The following is a 17,300-nucleotide window of genomic DNA, read 5'->3' on the forward strand; positions in this document are numbered from 1 at the left end:
AAAGGTGCTTCATAGGAGATTAACAGAATTTGAACCAGGTGAAGATAAAACTATGCCACTTGAGGAGTTCTGGATAGAGCATTTTTACCAACAAAGGTTTTTTCAACTTAAATGCAAAATGTATATATTTTTGCAGTTTTGGCTTAATTACTGCTGTGTGGGTTGTTTTAGCAAATGGCATGTTTTACAGACTGTATGCTCCAGTTAACGATTATTTGATTACTAAATTAATCACAATTAGTTACATTAATTGTTTCAGCCTTACTAGGATCCGTGCATAATCTAATGTATAGATAACGTACTATGTAGTCAGTGGACGTTAAGCTGCTGCTAAGCTGGTCGAGTCCAAACAAAGAGAGCCAGGTGAACTCACTAACAATTTAACAGTGCTGCAGTCTCGGTCATCTTCTTTAGAGTTTGCAGCAAGATGCAGATCTTCGTCTGTTACACAAGAGTTGGGTTGAGGGAGGATATGAGCAAAATCAGCCCAATCTGCCAACTATATGGAAAAGCTGTTATTGTGAAAGATGCTGCCACAACGAACCAGTTTCACCATCTCACAGCTATCCATTGGACCAACCAGCTATCGTCTTACTGTTTGTAGGCGAAAGCACAGGTAAGATTATTGCACAAAGCCTGAACAAAGCACTGGCATAACAATGTATGGTTTCCATGACAACAGACAGGTAATGTTGTCACTGCACTACGATAAACAACTGTTGGTTGCTATCAGCAAGTCTGCAGCTGCAGGCTTTTGTTCCAATTGCTGGACTGTTGATTAAGCTGCTGGCAGCGCGTCCGCTCAAAACCTACTTTTTATTTGCAGTTATGGGATACTGCTTTAGGAATTCCCATTACAAACGCCAAGTAAATCTCCCCAAAAATCCTATTTGTTATACATTATCCACAGCAGGGGCTTTTCGTGGAAATTTGGGTCCAAAAAAAACAGTGTTCAGCATTGCGTTTTGTTTCTGGTCCATGAATGCCCCGTAAGTCTAATTGACACTAGGAAAAACACTTCTGTCGTACAGAAGCTTTTATTACATTAAAAACATTTATAATTAGCTTTATAGTATTTCAAAACTGACGCATCATCATTACATCTAAAACATGCACTAATAACTGCTTCTAAACCAATGCACTTGCTTCGTACATGCACGTCTCTGGAAATCAGGATAAAATTAATCTTCACATCCCTACTCAACCAATGAATGCTGAGAGAAAATGTGAAAAACAAATGAAAAGGGGCAGCGGTGCCTGAACAGAAACTTTTCTTTCCTTTTTCCCTCCGGATTTACACCATTAGATTTGATTTTCACTGTGAAATTTTTTTTAATGAATATGTTTGCAGAAGGGGTGCCTATGAACCCTACAAAATAGGGTTGCTATTAGGAGCAGATTAGAAACCTAAAGGAAAAATTCTTCCTCTGAACTCCAAAGATTTTCCCTCCCATTTATCCAGAGCTAATTAGGAGTGCAGCGAGCATCAGGTTTATATGTTTATATCCATAAAAGTTCACAGTCCAGCCATAGCTCATTTAATATAACCGTGTAGAGCTTGGTCGACACAAAATGACCAGACATATTTATGATGTTACTACCAGTGCTGGAGTAAATCCTTTTCATCTCTGTAGAACATTTAGTGCAAGAACCATGTGAAATAACCGGACCTGTATCTGGGAGATTAAGACTGAAAGTTATTCTCATCGTCTTAATAACAGCTGATACCTGAATTTAATGAAATACACTATAGGAGAGGCCAGATATAATCTGTATAATTGTGGTTTTAATGATGTGGATGCAACATTTAGAAGCACATTCATTTATGCTTGGCCTGTTTACCTTCAGGTCAGCGCTACAGAGCGCTGTCTGCTAAAACCAGCCGCCACAGAGACAGTTTCCTCCCCCAGGCTGTTTCTCTGATGAACTTGACAGAACACCACCATGCATACTTGGACTGATCTCACGTTACATTCTATTGTAAAGTCAACTGTGTATATATGTACATTTAAAAAGATATTCTTTATTTCTACTGTTATAAATACAAAAAATAAATAAAAAATCCTCACCGAGAGTCAAATTCCTTGTTTGTCTGTACAAACTTTGCAATAAAGCTGATTCTGATTCTGTTTTCTTATTGCTAATTCTCCTCCTGCTCCTTCATTGTGACTGGTCCTCTGAACGCACACACGTCCAGAGCCAGAAACTTCGGGCACATTGCCGTGTTTTATGATTTAATAATGATCATTTCTATGAAGAATCTGCACTGCTGGGGTTTAGTTAGGGTAAGATCCTGGGTATGTTGAACATACTTTACTAAAAAGCCTCTGCTCATGTGGTTTTTTCAAACGGCTGATTAACAATCACACTAAACAAACCTTGGTAGTAAAGTGTGCCTAATGCCTTTAAACACCATCTTTCAAAAGTGTTGTGGACTGAAAGGAGAAATCCCATAAATACATATCAGAAACGGGGAGGTCACTGGTATCACTGTATGCTGAAGTTTTTAAAGTCACTTTGAAGTCATTTAAAAACAGCTCAAATCTTCCATCACACAGACCCTATAGTTGTATGTCCTTTTAATGAGGAAAGGCTGTTTGGAGTATAGAGTGACACAGAACCCCCATCCCTCACCTGTTGCTGCACATTACCATTCAGTTAGCTTTAACAAGGCACCTACATCTTTCCTTCACTTACAAGAAAGACAAATCAAGCTGTCAGGTTCGAAAAACAAGAACAGTCGTGGAAAATAACGGAGCTCTCCCATTTCTCTGTTTATGGTAACATGGTGTTAAATCCAGAGCTGGCAAGCTGTGAGTGACATGTCTATTAAGCAGCTTGTTCTACTTGTTGTTCTATATCAATAAAAGAACGGCTAAGGTTAATATTATGCACAATAGGCACCTGAAAACTTCCGCATCATTTATTGGATTTTTATTCCATATTATTGCCTGTAATATAACATTTATGTATTGGAATCAAATTAACAATAAATAAATGTTACAGACAATATTATAACTGCAATCATAAGACATGAAAGGGTTACCACCTTTAGCGGTAACGAGGATTGAGCATCGAGTCTCGAGAATCAACTAGAACCGGGCCTAACACCGCCTTTCTCCCGGAATGGTTCAAATTTTTGATTCCTGGTTTCAATACCCAGTATTCCGACCGGAAGAACCAACTGAAACCCTGCGAAGTAGAATCCCCAGGAAGTGAGTGTGAAACCATGGACAGTGTGCGGCGGCGATCTGTGTGGCTTAACTTTAATAAATGAAATGACCAGTCGACTCAGTGAAAAACGTACAATAAGATTATATCATGCAAGGAAGGGTGCACCATCAACATAATTAAACACCTCCAGATTCATGGTGTAGAAATAACTTTGTGCCCCGTCTTTGACGCAGCCTCGGCCTTCCTCCGGTTCTGATACTCAGCATAGCATCACGCTGCAGTCTGAACCAAGTAAGTAAAACAAAAAAATACATGTTGAGGCAGCTAACAGCTTGTACCCCTAAAATAGGGGGTCAACTCAAATGCAAGTACCCAGCTAACGTTAGCCAGGCACTTGACCAGACTCTGCAGATTCATATTATTTATATTGAAGTTCACTGGTTTGATATTAATATACTGGCTGAAAATAGCCTTGTGAGAAACTCATAGTAATGTTTATAAAAGGTTCATAGAATTTAAATTTATAGTGTTGCAGACTATTTCATTCAAGAAGAACTCTGGTTAGTAAAAGAATGGAGAATCGCTGAATCAAAATGAGCCCTCCACAATCGTTCAAATAAATGATGTCCAACCCTATTAATGACCAAAAGAAAAATCTCAAAGTTAAGTAACATCTTTAAAACCGCATCACTAATAACTCTGACTTTAATATTTAATATGGTGACTCTTGAAAATGCATTCACCACGATTATAATTCTAGGTCTTTTAGACTAAAAAAATTTAGACCAATAGAAATCCAAACCCCCCCAGTGGGCCCAACGCCTGCAGGGGGAACCGTGAGGGACCGGTGCAAAGAGGATTGGGCGGCGGACGAAGGTGGAGACCTCGGCGGCCCGATCCCCGGATGCTTAAGCTGGCTGTAGGGACGTGGAATGTCACCTCGCTGGGGGAGAAGGAGCCTGAGCTTGTGCGGGAGGTCGAGAGATATCGACTAGAAATAGTCGGGCTCGCCTCCACGCACAGCATGGGCTCTGGAACCCATCTCCTCGAGAGGGGCTGGACTCTCTTCTACTCTGGAGTGGCCCACGGGGAGAGGCGATGGGCTGGGGTGGGTTTGCTTGTCGCCCCCCAGCTCAGCCGTCTCGTGTTGGGGTTTACCCCAGTGGATGAGAGGGTCGCATCCCTGCGCCTTCGGGTTGGGGAGAGGTCTCTGACTATCATTTCAGCCTACGGGCCGAGTGGTACTGCGGAGTATCCTGGCCTTCTTGGCGTCCCTGGCGGGGTTGCTGGCTAGTGCCCCTCCCGGGGACTCCATTATTCTGCTGGGGGACTTCAACGCCCACGTGGGAAACGACAGTGACGCCTGGAGAGGCGTGATCGGGAGGAATGGCCTCCCCGATCTCAATCCAAGCGGAGTTTTGTTATTGGACTTCTGTACAAGTCACGGATTGTCCATAATGAACTCCATGTTCAAACAAAAGGTGTCCATCAGTGCAATTGGCACCAGGATACCCTAGGCAGGAGGTCAATGATCTACTTTGTTGTCGTATCATCAGACCTTCGGCCGCATGTTTTGGACACTCGGGTGAAGAGAGGGGCTGAGCTGTCCACTGATCACCACCTGGTGGTGAGTTGGATCCGCTGGGGGAGGAGAAAGCCGGACAGACTTGGCAGGCCCAAGCGCATAGTGAGGGTCTGCTGGGAACGTCTGGCGGACCCCTTGGCCAGGGATGTATTCAACTCTCACCTCCGGGAGAGCTCTGACCAGATTCCGAGGGATGTTGGAGACACAGAGTCCGAGTGGACCATGTTCTCCGCATCTATTGTCGATGCTGCTGCATGTAGCTGCGGCCGTAAGGTCTGTGGTGCCTGTCGCGGTGGCAATCCCCGAACCCGGTGGTGGACACTGGCAGTAAGGGACGCTGTCAAGATGAAGAAGGAGTCCTATTGGCTGTGGTTGGCTTGTGGGACTCCTGAGGCGGCTGACGGGTACCGTGGGGCCAAGCGTGCCGCGGCCCGGGCGGTGGCAGAGGCAAAAGCTCGGACCTGGGAAGAGTTCGGTGAGGCCATGGAGAAGGACTACCGGTTGGCCCCGAAGCGATTCCGGCAAACCGTCCAGCGCCTCAGGATGGGGAAGCAGTGCTTCGCCAACACTGTTTACAGTGGGGGTGGGGAGCTGCTGACCTCAACTGGGGACATTATCGGCCAGTGGAAGGACTACTTCGAGGATCTCCTCAACCCTGCCATCACGCATTCCCTGGCGGAAACAGAGGCTGGGGACTCGGGGTTGGACTCTTTCATCACCCAGGCTGAAGTCACCGAGGTGGTTAAAAAGCTCCGCGGTGGCAGGGCTTCGTGGTTGGATGAGATCTGCCCTGAGTACCTCAAGTCTTTGGATGTTGTGGGGCTGTCATGGTTGACACGCCTCTTCAACATTGCGTTGCGGACAGGGACAGTGCCTTTGGATTGGCAGACTGGGGTGGTGGTCCCCCTACATAAGAAGGGTGTGTTCCAACTACAGGGGGATCACACTCCTCAGCCTCCCTGGTAAGGCCTACGCCAGGGTATTGGAGAGGAGAGTGCGGCCAATAGTCGAACCCCGGCTTCAGGAGGAGCAGTGTGGTTTTCGTCCCGGCCGTGGAACACTGGACCAGCTCTATACCCTCTACAGGGTACTCGAGGGTTCATGGGAGTTTGCCCAACCGGTTCACATGTGTTTTGTGGACCTGGAGAAAGCGTTCGACTGTGTCCCTCATGATGCCCTGTGGGGGGTGCTCCAGGAGTATGGAATCGGGGGCCCTTTACTAGGGGCCATCCGATCTCTGTACAAGCAGAGCAGGAGTTTGGTTCGCATTGCCGGCACTAAGTCGGACCTGTTCCCGGTGCATGTTGGACTCCGGCAGGGCTGCCCTTTGTCACCGGTCCTGTTTGTAACTTTTATGGACAGGATTTCTAGGCGCAGCCAAGGGCCGGAGGGGGTCTGGTTTGGGTACCAGAGGATTTTGTCTCTTCTTTTTGCAGATGACGTGGTCCTGCTGGCCCCCGCTAGCCAAGACCTACAGCATGCACTGGGGCGGTTCGCAGCCGAGTGTGAAGCGGCTGAGATGAGGATCAGCTCCTCCAAGTCTGAGGCCATGGTTCTCGACCGGAAAAGGGTGTCTTGTCCTCTTCAGGTTGGAGGGGAGTTCCTGCCTCAAGTGGAGGAGTTTAAGTATCTCGGGGTCTTGTTCACGAGTGAGGGAAGAATGGAGCGGGAAATCGACAGACGGATCGGTGCAGTTGCCACTGTAATGGGGGCGCTGTGCCGGTCCATTGTGGTGAAGAGAGAGCTGAGCCGAAACGCGAAGCTCTCGATTTACCGGTCGGTCTACGTTCCTACCCTCACCTATGGCCATGAACTTTGGGTCATGACCGAAAGAACGAGATCCCGGATACAAGCGGCGGAAATGAGCTTCCATCGTAGGGTGACCGGGCACTCCCTTAGAGATAGGGTGAGGAGCTCGGCCATCCGGGAGGGGCTCGGAGTAGAGCCACTACTCCTCCACCTCGAGAGGAGCCAGTTGAGGTGGCTCGGGCAACTATACCGGATGCCTCCTGGACGCCTTCCTCGAGAGGTGTTCCAGGCACGTCCCACCGGGAGGAGGCCCAGGGGACGGCCCAGGACACGCTGGAGGGACTATGTCTCTCGGCTGGCCTGGGAACGCCTTGGGCTCCTCCCGGAGGAGCTGGAGGAGGTGTCTGTGGAGAGGGACGTCTAAGCGTCTCTGCTGAGTCTGCTGCCCCCGCGACCCGGTCCCGGATAAAGCGGAAGACGACGAGTACGAGAAATCCAAACCTTGTAAATCTTTATTGTAACTTCTGTTCTTTACCAGCGAAAAAACAGACAAATCTATTGGAGGGATATTTTAAATAAAAAAGCTCCAATAGCCTGGTTGCATAACTGTGAACACTGAATGCATAAAGCAAGGCTTTATGAACATGTTTTTCCTCACAACATGCAGAGGTAAACTACAATGGTAGACTTATGCCTGCAGCAGCCACTAGTCCCCCTCACCACTTTAAATCCAACCTCTCCTCTATCCATGTTCACTTCTTGAGGAAAGTATAGTTTGCACATGTTGGGCTTCCTGATGACTCATAGGTAAAACGGAGGTTTTGACTGGTGGGGGGTGGGGGGGTGGGGGGGTCTCTCATTTGCTCACTCCAGTGCTAAATTTGTTTGCACTCATAGCTATGTTTGCCCAGTGTGGTATGAGGACAACAGTGGACACCCAAACGATCTTATTTTACTGTGCAACAATGCAAGGAAATACAAGAAAGGCCAATCAGATAAGCCAGACATTCATCAGCTCAAGCAAATGCAAGGCCTATATTTTCATCTGAAATCAAACCCAATTTTCTTTGTGATTAAGAAACATATTGCCCATTTACAAGACTAGCCTCGTCTCTCATTTCACACCCAATGCCACACATGCCAGAGATGATCCTGGTCATGTCCAGGTATTATCATTTCTTGAAACGCAAACATACTGACTCGTGATGGGAAAAAACGTCATACCAGGGACATGAGACTTCATAGGTTCAAAGAGACGTGAGGCTGTACTGTAAGCAAATGTTTCCTCTCATAACAAACACACAGAGCATAATACTGATGGACTAAACTACTGTAGCTTCACTATCTACTATGAAAAAGGCAATTGAAAATCATGCAGCTTCAAAATTTTCCCAGGAATTAAGGAACTAAAGCATTAAACTAAATAATTAATCATTTTAAAATCACAGCAGACCAATGTAAAGTATTAGGTGACTGGGAACTTAACATATGATTTACATAAATAAATTGCAATTAAATTTCTTACCCAGTTAAGGCTGCCCAAAAAAATAGCCTTTATGAGTTCATTTAGCCATTTAGATATGACCTGGATTGGACAGCAAAATAACACATTGGGTCCAAATCTCAGGTTCATGCAGGTTTACAACATGACCTATGTTCAGACAATAGGACATGGAAAAGTTCTAACCATTTTCCAAGCATATAGGGTCATGTTTTTTCCTTAGCCATGTCTGTCTGGAGGCTACAATATCTCAGTATACAGCCTAACAATGAGCCTATCTTACTACACAGCAATGGCCAAGGCCTTGTGGGTTACTGTGGCCAAAAACAGAAACACATGGTAATAAACAGATTCTACGAGCGTGACTCCAAACATATCTCAGGATAGGTTGCACCATATGTAACATTATCCTCTTGAACTTCTGTTAAAGGTCACTTCACACATGCTACGGCAGCTCTATGTGAAATGAAGCAACAAGGTCAGAGTGTTGCTTCACTTTGAGGCACCATCTTGCCTTGTTTCACTGAACTGTGTGGAGGTACTCACTAGGTTTAGCTTAGTACTCCATTTCTGGTACCATTATCAAAAGGAGAGTAATAGAGCAGACCCAGTCAGTTTTACAGCATGTCACTTTGGCAGGACATCAGTTTGTATTCTTACTAGATATTGCCTGTGACTGATATCCAGAGGATTGAAAAACATTAAAATCATTCATTTTTTTCATCATACCATTTCTACTGTTATTAAAGTTATTTGAATAAGATGCCAGAAAAAGATGCAGAGTAACCAGAGGTTTCTGAGGCTGTTTGAACCATAGGCTAGCATAGGCTTTTGACCCTGTGCAGCCTGTTGCTGTACATTGCTGACCAGCTTGTTAAAAGACGACTGCGGCTTTTCCCCTTTTCCTACAAAAAGAAAAATTCAGCTGAATGAAAATTTTTCCGATTGCACAAAACACCCGACAGTGGAGCACTATCCATCACTCTTAACGAGGTAGCGCTGCGTTAAAACTACAGCTGGTAAGCTACAAGTGACTTGCCTGTTAAGCAGCTGACGGCAGGCTCGCTACCTAAGCAGATGCAGCAACTAATTAACAAGTTAATGACTCGATAAAGGGTAGAACAACAGAAAGTTGAATATTCTGCATAATAATCTAGCCTTTAGTTGAAAACTAACTAAGTAAATTCATGTTTATTCTATATTTTTCCTTAAAGTGAAACTAAACCTCATGTAAAAGCATAACACTGCCCCTACACAAATTTTGATTAAAAAAACAAAGTGGACAGTGCCAAGAGAGACTGAGGGGCACAGCCAAGTCAGGAGATGAGCAATCACCTGTACCTCATACTTTGCAGTTTAGTGTAGCTCCCAATGTCCTACAAACTGCGCAAGCGCGCGGCGGCAAATCCTAAACAAACATGTCGGCTGTATGGAACTTTTATAGGGTCTGTGAGAGTGATGTAAAGTTTGCGTCCTACAACGCATGCAACGGTAAAACACCTCGAGGGGGAAGCACGTCAAAATGCTTCAACACAACAAATTTAATACGACATTTAAAGAACAAGCACTTGGCGGAGTATGGTGAGTTTTTGAGGCTCACTGCAGAGAATGAAAAGAAGACAACCGGAGCAGTCAGACAGCAGTTAACGCAGCCCACCATTGCCAACACTCGCTCGTATGAGCGTGACAGCCAGAAGGCTAGGGAAATAACCCGAAAAATAATTGAATTCATCGGGCTAGATGACAAGCCTTTCTCTGTGGTGGAAGACGCTGGGTTCCGCCGACTGCTGTCACACTTGGAGCCCCGCTACGTGCTACCGGGACGTAAGTACTTCACAGATGTAGCCCTGCCCGAGCTCCACCAGACAGTGTACTCTCACGTCCAACATCTCCTTAAAGAAGGCATCTCATCCTCTTTAAGTTTCACGAGTGATATATGGAGCTCGGACGTCAGTCCTGTGTTGATGCTAAGTTTAACAGCTCACTGGATTGATTTGGATTTTCAACTTCATAAAGCTGTTCTGCATGCCCAGGAGTTTTCTGGTTCCCATACTGCCGTAGCTTTACCCACCACATTTGAGAAAATGTTTCAAACATGGCATATTCCAAAAGACAAGATACACGTGATACTGAGAGATAATGCCAGAAACATGGTGAAAGCTATGATAGATGCTGGTTTACCAAGTTTGGGGTGTATGGCACACACCCTGCAGCTGGCCATCCATGAGGCAGTGCTGTCACAGCACAGTGTAAGTGACATTATTGCCAAAGGGAGAAACATTGTGGGGCAGTTCAGGCACTCCCCATTACCGTATGCAAAACTTCAGAGTGTACAGAAACAACTTGGCCAGCCCACCAAAAGACTGCAACAAGATGTCAGCACTAGGTGGAATAGCACTTATTATATGCTCCACAATCTCCTTGTTCAAAAACGAGTATTGGGCGTTTACGCAGCTGACTTTGAGCTACCTGCAACCTTTACATCTTCTCAGTGGGAATTGATTGAAAACATGACAACACTGCTGGAACCTTTTGAAGAGCTGACTAAGGAAATATGCTCATCAATCGCATCTGCTGCTGATGTCATACCCTCTGTGATGGTTTTAAATTGTCTTCTAACCAAAGAGACTGCAGCAGATCATGGTGTGAAGACAACTAAGGACACGTTGCTGGAAGCTGTCACCAAAAGATTTGCTGACATTGAAAAAGAACCCCTCTACAGTTTGGCAACAGTCATAGACCCAAGGTGAGCTAATCCTCATCAAATAATGATGGATTAAAAAAAGCATTATAGAAATTATAAAAGCAACATAATTAGATTTTTTATTCTCAACTGGCCTGAAAATGAATGTGACCTCCTCCCCTAAAGGTACAAAGACAGATTTTATTCTGAAGGACTTAAGACCAAAACACACAGACTGCTTCTTGGTCTGATGACAGAAGCCGCTCAGAGGGATCCAAACCAAGAACCTGAAGCTAACAGCACAGGGGAGCCAGCAGAGAAAGTGCCACAACCAGGATCTTTGTCTTCAATATTCGGTGAGATCCTGACAGAAGAAACTCCGCAACAGGCTCACACCGACAGTCCAATGCCATCAGAGATGATAATCTACCTCTTAGAGCCACCCATCTCTCGGAGTGCATCATCATTGGAATACTGGAAAACTAATAAGGAACATTTTCCAGACCTTGCTAAAGTAGCAAGAGCTTACCTGTCTGCACCATGCACAAGTGTGGAGAGTGAGCGCTTATTCAGTGCTGCATCCAACATTGTGGACGAACACAGGAATAGACTCATGACTGAAAAAGCTGAGACGCTTCTCTTTATTAAAAAGAACCTTCACACAATGCTTACCAATAAGTAATAGGCATTTAGCATGTGAAAATGCTGTTCAACATTTTGCCTGTTCAAATCAAATGCACTTTAATTTCACTTGTGCTGTTTTTCTGTTTCAAGATCTTTAAAACCATGTTAATGTTGTTTAAGTAGCAAACGGGCTATTTTATTTTATATATGAAGCAACAGACCCATAGTATTAATTTGTTTAGTAAATTATAAGAAAGGTAAACATTTAGTTTTTTTCTGACAATCCAAAACAGTTTGCTCATGCACTTATGACAGTTTATTTGAATGCAACTGCACTTGCCTTTGAACAATTCTTTTTACTTGACATAATTTGATTTAGGCAATGTGAGATTTATTTGACTTACTGCATTATTCGCCTAGAGGCTTAATGATTTAACTCTGTTAAAGATTAAATTATTGATAGCAGGTTTTTCAGTTGTCCTTTTTGCTGAATATTTGCTGCATTGTGCCTACAAGTTTTTTGCATTTTTTATTTTGAAAAAGTAAGTAAGTGATTCTATGGTTCCTTTTTTCCACATCATGTAGCCAGTAGCCCTTATATAGCTAAACAGAAAGATTTACTGCCAATCCATGTGATCGGTATCGGAATTGGCAGCAAAAAGCCTGATCGGAGCATCCCTAAAAGCTACATTAACAGACTATTTTCCAACAATATGCGTTTGGGACTATTGCTTTAAACTGTAAAGAGCTTTCTGCACGCTGTAGTATTTTACAAGGAGATGAATGGGATAAGTTGATTTCTTTACAAACAGCATAGAACCTAGTAACAGAGTGGTTTGTTACCACCTTTTAAGCTTATAACTGTGTGAAGAAAAACACTGATTCTAAGCAAAGTTTTGTGTTTTGGAACCTGTGTGGAAATTTTGTGACCTTCCAGCCCCCACCAGAAAATATTGCTCTTCAGACAAGGGTTGTTGCCGATGTCGTCTCAGATAAAGCAGAGGAAGAAGAACCTGTGCTGAAGAAACACTTCACACAGTGGGCCTTAAAAAACATTTTATGACTACCTGCTCATAAGATGACAGAACATCAGCAGCCCTTGTTTCAGTGAAAGGCTTCAGTCTACATGAAACATTTAATAATAGGCAAGTTACCATCAGCCATTATGCAGCTGCCACATTGGATTCAATTGTTGGATTTGTGATTCAGGGCTGTTTATTAATAAAATATGTTTTACTGCCTGAAGCAGGTTACTCATGTTTAAACCAACCTTATAATCTTCTTAGCTCATGTCTTCAGGGGCATATCCACCTTATTCCTCAGTCCCATGATGCACTGTGTGATTTCTTTTGGCAACTTCCGGACTGGCATTTCTACATGTGAAATAAATGGTCTCTTGCGGAGCAAATATTGGCAAAAAACATGTGTGAACATCGACGTTCAAATTTTAATCAAAAAAAAAATCATCCTACCAGTTGCTTATCTTTCAATAATTGAGCGGATGACCTGAAGAAATAGGCTCTGATTACGTGTACTAGTATATTTATCTGCCATTTATCAAGTCCACTGCTACAAACAGAAGTCAACATATGATTTAATTCTGTACTGATCTCGCTTATCCCATGCTTTTAAATCACTGTCTGCTCAGTTGTGTATTTCACTATTTTTAAGTGGTAATTTTCTTTTGTAGGTTGAGAATGCAGTCAGGACGTCCTGCACTGATTAATCATTACTGATTATAAAAGGACATATAACCATCACTTGTTATTTCTGAAACCTAGTCATTCCTGATCTGTTCTCAGCAAAGATTTGTCTAAACGTGCAGCCATGAACAGTACAAGTAGACAGGTCTGTAGATGTGTAATTAAAGTAACAGACCAAACAAAAGAAAGTTATCTTAACTGCAAACTAGTTACTTTAAAAATACAACTTACTACATATGTTTATCTACCAAAACAATCGGCTATCACACTGGAAGTAATTAACGTAATTAATAATACACACAAAAATTGAGTAATGCTAATACATGACACTAAAGATCATTTAAAATACAAAATTTGTAACATAAACCTTCAGTCAGAGGACTTCGTTCTCAGACATGATATACTGGTGGTTCCTAGAGTCTCTAGAAGTAGAATGGGAGGCAGATCCTTTAGTTATCAGGCTCCTCTCCTGTGGAACCAGATCCCAGTTTTAGTCCATGAGGCAGACACCCTGTCTACTTTTAAGGCTAGGCTTAAAACTTTCCTTTTTGATAAAGCTTATAGTTAGAGTGGTTTAGGTTATCCTGAGCTATCTCTGTAGTTATGCTGCTATAGGCTTAGGCTGCTGGAGGACATAATGAACACTTTTCTTTACTCTGCTACATTCTCATACTACTCTCCAATGTTGCATTATTTGCTGTTATTTCAGCTTTTGACTTTCTAGAAGCTACATCTGACCTGGCTCTGTGTTTATCTGTGACACCTTACTGGAGGGGGCATCGGCGGAGCTGCTGCTGCCAACAACTCATCTTCTACAGATGATAAACTTGGCCCCATCTTTCAGTGTTTAACCCTTTCTCTCTCCTAGACATAGCTACTGGCTGAGCTTTTACTGTGACTAACTGCATGTGCTCTCTTTCATACTCTAGACTTGAAAACTGGCTCAGAGTTCATCTGCTTAGCCGTCTTTCCCTCTTAGACAAAGCCACTAAAGGAGCTACTACGGCCATTAATTTTCTTTCACATAGAAAGGAAACCCCCAGTAGGTCATGGCAGATAGCCGCTCACTCTTAGCCTGGTTCTGCACGAGGTTATTTCCTGTTAAAAGGGAGTTTTCCAGTCCACTGTCGCTACATGCATGCTCAGTATGAGGGATTGCTGCAAAGTCAACGCAAGCGACTGTCCACTGTTGCTACATGCTCATCCAGGAGTAATTGCTGCCAGTCAGATAATTGATGCAATCTGCTGGGTTTCCTTAGATAGAAAATTTTTTAACCAATTTGAATAAATAACTGAATCTGACTGCACTGTTTGATAGTTGATAATTGGAATGTATGTACTTGACATGAAATGTGTATGATTCGACTGAACTTTATAAAGTGCCTTGAGACGACGTGTTGTGAACAGGCGCTATGTAAATAAACTGAATTGAATTAATAATTTCTTTGTTTTAAAATATTAGTGAAATCCTGTTTACCTGCAATGCTGAGTAACGGTGACATCTCTCCCACATACAGAGTGTGAGGTTGGCTCTGATCGAAATGTGAATTATTAATGATAATGACTGATGAGGATAGAAAGTCTCCTGTCTAATTACAATAAAAGAATAAATAATTTAACATTTTAACACATAACAGTCAAAGTCCATCAGCACAGGAAAATTGCAAAAAGTGTTTCACTGCTATTTATTCAAAGCTATAATTGGTATCGGCCGGTCAGTTTTTCAAAACTGGTGATTGATCTGAAATTGGCAACAAAAGCATCTTTAGTAGTTTAAAAGGTCTTTGGATTTGATTCATCAGGACACTAAAACACAGACATTTGCCCTAACCACCTTAATAAGGGTCAGAACTTCAAAAATCCTTTTCCAAAAGTTTAAAGGTAACGATGAAAAATTTTAGGAAACTAGATCTAGTAACAAATATGTTGTGTGTTTCCATTGTTACATGATCCAATGTAAAGGCACTCTAGAACCTCTGATTTTAAAATGATGTCTCTTTCTTACTTTTTATCCTAGATCTTGAGATCATTTCACACGTTATAGACGTTTTTATTCGCTCTCTGCTGGACATACATGACGTGTTTATTTAAAACCACCGAGCTGTAATACCAAACTTGGGACGCTGCTGTTGCGGCTGACGTCACTCAAATGAAACCATATTAATCGCATTCATGAGTATTGATCCTCAGACAAGTTTACACTGTGGAAAACCGGGAGGTATTCGTGTTCTTTAGGTAGACATTTCCTGAATGCGGTTGTATGGCTGGTTACACGTTTAACCAGTTTAAGACGTTTGTACAAGTTCTTCACTAAAGTAAAGCGAGTTGTTTAGATTACATTGTTCTTACTTTATTCACAAAACTAATGTCTGAAAACAAAGCGAAGACACCTAACTAGTTTCCAAAAGAAACGCAAGTTAACTTAATGCTCGGCTCTGATATAACGTTTAACTATCATTTATTATAGGATAAAGCAGCGTTACGTTCAACGTATTTTTATGTGAGCAACATGAATCAACACTGAAACTTCCACAAAACAAAAGCACCTGCATGAAACTTGAATATTACATCAGAAGTTAGTTTGGATAATTGTTTCCCAGGCCTCAATCCATGGAAAGCTCCTAGACAGTCCTCTGGGATCAGTCGGCGGCCTTGTACCTCGACAGAACCCTACTGGACCATACACAACCTGGTTTTAAAAAATAAAACTCTTTGCTAACTTATTAATGCATCTCTCAGCCAGGTTTGCGCACTTTTCGCAACAGTTGTCAACTTTTTCATACCTGCACGGAATCAGCAGCCATCTTGGATTCGCCTTTGAATCAAATCCTACGGGGAGAGCGGAGGGGCGGTGGGACTCCAAAAACAGGACTTGTTTTAAGTTTCCCTCTCTGGCGACAGAAAGACGGGCTTATTTTGGCCAAACCATCGCTCCTCTGGGTAACACGGTGCTTCCCATGCCGTCTTCGCACTTCTTAGACGCAGCCTTACCGTCCCGCTAGGGTCCCGAAGGTTGGTCTGGCGCTCATATGCAGAAAAGAAAAAAAAAAAAAGCTACGACAGAAATGTGTCCCGCTATAGCTGGAGAAGGAGAGGCGGCGATTAGATTGGAAGCGTCCGCCCAGAGGAGCCGTAGTGCTGCGGCAGAGGCTCCCGCTACTGGACTGCTCTCTGCCCGGACAGTGACACACGTGATCCACAACTTCCAACACACTGGCCTCACCTTACAGCCCTAACCTGACACCAACCTGAGGACAACACAAACAAGCAAGACATGATTATTATTCATGTCATTATAGGTAAGGCTGACTGAGGCCATCCTCCTGACACTGTCTTAAATTCTGTTAAAGAGTGAAAAAGATCACTCTCATGTTAGCCTAAATCCAGCATAAGTACCTAGAAAAAAAAAGAATGATAATGATGATAAAACTAAGATTTGTAGTTGAATAAAACTGGATAAATGATCACCTGACTGGAAAAAATACATAAATTGTATAGCAAAAATAAACACTGTATAATAATAATAATTATTATAATTATTATTGCTGTTATATTCTTATTTTACTTCTTCTTCTTCTTCTTCTTCTTCTTCTTCTTCTTCTTATTATTATTATTATTATTATTATTATTACTATTATTATTACTATTATTATTATTATTATTATTACTACTATTACTATTATTATTATTATTATTATTATTAATTCACTGTCGCATCAATTATCGCAAATGGTACAATCTGGCCTGTGCCTATTGTACTGTAGCCCAAAGTCTTGCTGATGCGAAACACTGCTGATTATTATTATTATTAGTATTATATTATAGAACATTTTATTCAAAACAGAATAACTTCTGAAACAAACCTAAAATAAAACTGAAGCCAGCAGCAGAAAGTTAAGAGAGAGAAAAAAAACACCTGTTTGAGCAGCATTTACTATAGTATGGAGTTCAACCAGTCCAAGGTATTGCAAACTTTGGTGCTTGCTTGGGGAACCTTTTTAGCATGGAGACTGTGTTAAAAATTGATATCTCACAGGACATCTCGACAGATGTGGAAGTAGTACTCATAGTAACGAAAACTTATGTTAATAGTCATTATTTTAAGTTCATTTAATACTTTCTGCTTGGGACAGTGTTTCTGCTTGAAATAAATCACTCTGTGATAGCTATATAACTATTTTTTTTTTCATGGCTGCCATATTTAATTTTTTGTTTCTTTTTAACAAAAAAATAAGTTTAGAATATTATAATGTAACACTGTCAATTTCTTTAAATAATAGT

The 17,300-nt window shown here is 42.4% G+C and overlaps 1 protein-coding gene across 1 annotated transcript in view; it reads right to left on the bottom strand.

Annotated features, from left to right (window-relative positions):
• The window catches only part of pkn2a (protein kinase N2a), a 50,851-nt gene extending 34,657 nt beyond the window's left edge, over window positions 1-16,194 (bottom strand). Inside the window, exon 1 of the mRNA XM_047368325.1 lies at window positions 15,803-16,194. Within this exon, the coding sequence (XP_047224281.1) occupies window positions 15,803-15,823 (21 nt within the window). The 5' untranslated portion in view covers window positions 15,824-16,194. The remainder of the gene's footprint in view (window positions 1-15,802) is intronic.
• Between the last annotated feature and the right edge of the window lie 1,106 nt (window positions 16,195-17,300).

Source organism: Girardinichthys multiradiatus, chromosome 6 (genome assembly GCF_021462225.1).
Source record: "Girardinichthys multiradiatus isolate DD_20200921_A chromosome 6, DD_fGirMul_XY1, whole genome shotgun sequence".
Taxonomy (NCBI): domain Eukaryota; kingdom Metazoa; phylum Chordata; class Actinopteri; order Cyprinodontiformes; family Goodeidae; genus Girardinichthys; species Girardinichthys multiradiatus.